Genomic DNA, 5,673 nt, shown 5'->3' on the forward strand with positions numbered 1-5,673 from the left:
AATATACATCAAACTATAACTAGAATGAATACAACATAAAATAAACAAAAATATACGTATTTATCAAACTACAACTAGAATAAATAATAATAACTAATGACTTTTTTGTTATTGAATTTGTTGTATAATTGATAATACTAATTCACCCTCCCATTTACCCCATCATTCTCATTCACCCTGATCTCATTAACCCTTGGGTGAACCATTCATCCTTCTTTTTCTTCAGTCGTGATAGGTATTTAGGTGTTAAACCAGGGACCCAGTTGAGAAGCACTGACTTAAACATTTCTAATGAATTCTAATTTGAATTTGTTCATTTTTTCTTCTTGCTCCATAGGTAGCGTCTTAGTTAGTGGTAGTGGTTTTAATTCGGCGAGCAGTAATTCTTCGAGGAGCCTGTATGGTGACCCAAAAGTCAGTTCTTCGACGGACAGGTCAGATGTATTTCCTGATGCAACAAAAAACAGAATTCTAGGTTGTTCGTCCCACATGTCGATACAAGGAACTGCTAACTTGTCTGATGCCACAACAAAGAGTTTAACCAAGAAATCACTTGGTAGCAGGAACTCAAGTTTAATTAGACAAATTAATTCGAAACCAGCCTCAGCAGGAAGTGAGTAAAACCAAAAACATTAACATTGTATTTTATTTCACGTTCTATCTTTGTTAATTTGTCCACGAATTCTTCCCACAGTTTTGGAGCTAGTAGGACTAAACCTAACAGGCATGATCGGGGTGTCCAAGGGTTTGTAATTATCTATACGGCGTACCTTCTCTACCCCTATTTATTTGGGATATAAAGAGATGCTAAAATGCGATCGAAAGAACACCCATGCATAAGAAGTAGGTTTTCAGGGTCGTTGAACCCGAAGCTGTCATAAGATTTTGTGTTCCTGGCCCCCCCCTTCCCTCTCGAGATCGCAGTGCCTCCACCTTTGAAACTTTATTCATAGGCTAGCAAAATCAGACTTGGCACACGTGCTCAAGCACCTAACGGTTTTTCGGTATGGATTCCTGTTCCGATAGATAAATAAGTGGGGATAATGCAGGAGTTTGATCGGCACATCGGGGGCCTTTCGACCTCGCAATGGAGCACATGTATTTTATGCTAATTAAATTAATTGTATATATTAATTCCATAGAAGCTAGAACAGGTAACTACAATTTTTCTCATGATTTAACTGGTCTACATATATTATTATCGTGTTTCGTTGTATTGTTACATGAGAGTGGTAAGTAAATTCAAATAAAAAATTTATTTTCTAATGTCGATTGCTTGTTGCTAAGAAACACTGATTTTTAAGCCATGTATTAATGGCCAAGGTATTTTCAAAATGGTGAAATATCAGAATTTTTCCGAGAAAAAAACCAACTTTCAGAAAAATGTATTAATGGCATGCTTTGTTATAAGTTCAGAGAAGAAGGAATAATATACACCTGCAATGACTTGTACCTGATGATGACATGATTTTGTCGAAGTGTTGTACATTTATAATAAAGTTTTCTTCATTACCCATTCAAGCCGTCTCCAAACTTTTATTGACTATAAAAACGAGCATCTCCTCACGAAAATCAGTTATTGTCAAGCAAAATTGAAATTATAGTCCCATCTCGTAGTTCATATACTGTCCCTGATTTTTCAGAGTGGTTTCACCATTCACTTGATTTTACTTGGGACTTTAGGTTGAGAGAAAAATTAGTTTTTCGATGTCTAATTTTGTTTTTAGTTAATTTGGTAGACTGTTCTACATCATTCAAGTGATTTTTTCCCCCAGCGGTATCAAAAGTTATAGTTCATAAACTTAAGTAATGTAATTTTTGGACTATTATTTATTTCACAATTTTGGATTATTTTTGGCGAGTTGTTTTAATAATGTTAGAATTTAGATCAAAATATTTCTTCAAATATAACATAGCTTAATTATAACTTATAGCGCCCTCTTGGTATTCAAGTAAGCTTTTCTCAGAAATTGGTAAATTTCATGTGATGATAATATATTATGATTTCACTTTTAAAGGAAAAGACGTCGATTCTTCTCGACTAAGTAAAGTGAAAAGTGGGAACGAATCTGGAAAATCGAACACGTTTCCACGTCAGAGGAGTAGTACAAGCAGTGGTTCGCTTCCGAGGCCTAAGCCAAGAGACGGAGAATGTAATGAACCTAAGGAAGATGCTAGAATAGAAGTTCCAAAACAAAGACTACAGCCATGCAACGAACAAAGCTTTTCGCATAAAAGCACCGTACGTGTTAACCCCATTCGTCAGTTGAAAATTTCAAGCCTTATTCCAAAAACTGAACGAAATATTAGAACCGTGATGGCCAGTTCTGGAACTGTGGGTTCTGTAACTGATAGTGGTTCAATGTATAACTACAGTATGTCAGCAGATGGAAATAATAGGGACTCGGGTTCTAGTGAACGTCAAGTGAACGCATCGAAAAATGGTAGTACTAACATTCCCAAACCAACTGCAGCAGTAAAGGGAACTTCAAAATCACCAAGAAAAGGTAACTGCCCAACCAATGATGCAACTCTAGACAATAAATCCGATATCAGTAATACTGGAGGGGAAGTGCGAATCATAAGGCCTGTTATGACACAGGAAGATCACACACCAGTGCAACTGTCCAGAGATGTCGCTGTTGAAATTAACCCACAAACCTTGGAAAGTATGCGAGAAAGTAGATCAAGGCAACCTGGTGAGATTAGCACGGTTTCATCTATATCGGAAAGAATCAGAGAAGGTTCCCAAGGGACCATTAGTATAGCCAAAGTTTCCCCTATTATGAACACAAGTATTGTCACAGCCACCAAAGAGAAACTTGCACGTCACCAAAAGCACCCAGAAGATAGAAGATCTGAAACTCCAACTGCACCTTTCCTTTCTTCTCAGTCAGGGCGAAACAATGGGGAGTCTCAAAAAGATTATAATCAAAAATCAAATATTTTACATTTCAGTTCAGATTCAGAAAAATTAAACACTATGAAATCTGATGTCATTGCTAATGTACAAAAGGTGGATGAGACACAGAGTAAACTTTCCACAAGCAAAGATGTTTTTCGTGAAACTAATGGTTCTAGCTTGGACAGTGATGACATGCTACATGAAGACTTTGTTGACATAATACAGAATATCAAACCTATGCAACCTATTACACGTGCTTCCTTTTCTGGCTATGTTCGGGGCTTGGAATCACTGTCTTCCACTCGTTATTTCGCTAATAAACCCCAATCCCCGAGCCTTCGTTTTTTGTCAAATGTGAGTGGCTATGGAGGAAGACGATTAGATCTTTCGAGTCACGTTCTAACGTCAGATAACTCTTCTAGGATATATGATACTCCTATGAAACGAACTTTTTCCTCGATGAAAAGTATTTTGAATGTAAACTATTGTTCTAACGTTGGTTCTGCTGACGTTGTGGCAGGATACATGAGTGAAGGAAATGCACTCAAGTCAGGACTTGTTTACAAAGTTGATGACTTTGCTAGTGGATACATGAGCGAAAGTACTGCTTCTTTGTATCTCCGAAAAATTTCGAATAACAGACAAGATGGCGTATTTTCAGGTCAGGAAATCCCTCATAGAATTATCAACACTCTTCAAGATAAGAGGTAAGAAAGAAAAATCGTGTCACTTAGGAAAAATGCATGTTATTTGTAGTAAAATATTTACTTTGTTTCTTGTACACCATTCTCAACGTTTTTAGTTTTATAAAGCATTCTAAACGTAAACAGAAGTGCGTTAGATTGTTGTGCACATGGTAACGGAAGTCCGTTTCCCTAACTGTAGTTGAAAGTGAACAAGCTACTTTTGAAGAAAATACATCACAATTCTTTTCAAAAGTATTGGTAAACGGAAGTGCATTAGATTAGCCAGGAACAATTAACAAATTAAAGAAGGTTATAACGTTTAAAAATGAATCGGTAAACATTGTTGATGTGTTTTGTAATTAGCAGACGAAAATACTTTTAATAATTTATACATTTTACTTCATCTAGAGATTCTAGTTACATTGAACTTAGATATATTTTAATAAGAGAAACTTTATTTAGCTACTATGTGTAAAGTGCCGAAACTAATAAGATCAGTATGTGACTTTTTTATGACATTTCTTGTCTAAAGTAATATTTTGTAATTTTTCACTGCATCTGGTATAATTTAATAGCATTAATACACACACATAAATTGCACAATAGGATATGGTAATCTGTACTTTTAATTATATATATCTATTAAGTCCTTGGCTAAATTCCATGTCTGACACTATGGTTCATAACACGATTAGCTAAGCCTCAATTTATACAAAATAAAAACAACGAAGAAATGCTTTCATACTCGTATGATTTGTTAGTGTATCATAAAATCTAGTGAAGTTGCTAACAACAGAATAGAAAAAAGGGAGAAGTTTCCGTGTTCTCAAGCTAAACTGTTTAATTATAAGTTACTAGCAAAACACTTGTTCGACATCTAAAGTCAGTATAAGCCTAATTATTGTAAATTTCGTTTATACTGATCTGGTTCAAATAATATTGATAGTAAATAAATGTCAGTATAATGAAAATAGCTGTGTGTAAGTTACCTTTCGGACATTTTCATGCGTTCTATCATAACTAAAATTTAAAACGTTAGGTGGCAGCTTTAATTTCTCTTCCTCCTTCCCCTCCTAACTTCACACAGAAACTATAAAAAACAAACGTTGTGATTCAGAGGCTGGTAATTAATTACAGCAACTGATGGAAAATATATCGCAATTTAAATCAGGACGAAAGCTTTTTAAACGATAGCTTACAATATTGCTACTTTACAAAATTAACTGCTTTGTAAATGCTTATAATTTTACCTCGTTGAGGATACAGCAGTAGCACTATACTTAACCTCGTTGAAGTGAACTTACCTAGCCATGCCACTCTGCATAACCAAAAAAATATAACACTAAACTTTACCGTCTTGAAGTGAACTTTCCTTTCCAGGTCTGACACCATGTCACTTTACACAACTCAAAAACTACAACACTAGCTTTACCGTCTTGATGGGAACTTTCCTTGCCACGTCTGACACCTTGTCACTTTATGTAGTTCAAGTCTTTCCTGTAAATGACAAAACAATATATTTGTTATTTGCTCTATTATCCTACATTATTTTCTATAGTAGATGATATTTGTAATGTTATTATCTTTGGGCAGAATGTTATCGCGGCAACAAAAAGATTAAATTATTGAAGTGACAACAGGTAAAAACAACTGCAGAAATTACAAATTGAATTCTACGTCGTATGTGACATACATTATTATTATAATAACAACGGTAGTTTTGTTTGATACATAAATAATTGTTACAGTTTGAAATTTAAATACGAAACATAAACATTTTAGTTTTAGTTGTGATAATAAACGTAATAATGTAATGGTTTTGAAAAGGATAATCATGTGAGCATTGTTGTGGGCACAGCTACGACGTTGCCCTCAGTGATAAAGGAAAAGGATTTTCTCCAATATTTGAGTCTTCTTCTTCTTTTTTAAATATATCATTTATATTCCAGGTGATCAGAATCCAAGTAATTTTGAATGTAAAATAACTATTTACAAATCAGAATGTAAGAAAGTGTTAAATATCCCCGGGAACGTCGAGAGCCAGCACGGGCCGAGCCCCCTTTCTCTCTCTCTCTCTCTCTC

At 35.0% G+C, this 5,673-nt stretch overlaps 1 protein-coding gene across 1 annotated transcript in view; it reads left to right on the forward strand.

The window, feature by feature from the left end:
* The window catches only part of LOC106460079, an 83,412-nt gene that overhangs the window by 39,925 nt on the left and 37,814 nt on the right, over window positions 1-5,673 (forward strand). The window contains exons 5-6 of the mRNA XM_022386697.1: window positions 338-613; window positions 2,019-3,612. Coding sequence (XP_022242405.1) covers window positions 338-613; window positions 2,019-3,612 — 1,870 coding nt within the window. The remainder of the gene's footprint in view (window positions 1-337; window positions 614-2,018; window positions 3,613-5,673) is intronic.

Source organism: Limulus polyphemus, unplaced genomic scaffold (genome assembly GCF_000517525.1).
Source record: "Limulus polyphemus unplaced genomic scaffold, Limulus_polyphemus-2.1.2 Scaffold704, whole genome shotgun sequence".
Classification (NCBI taxonomy): Eukaryota; Metazoa; Arthropoda; class Merostomata; order Xiphosura; family Limulidae; genus Limulus; species Limulus polyphemus.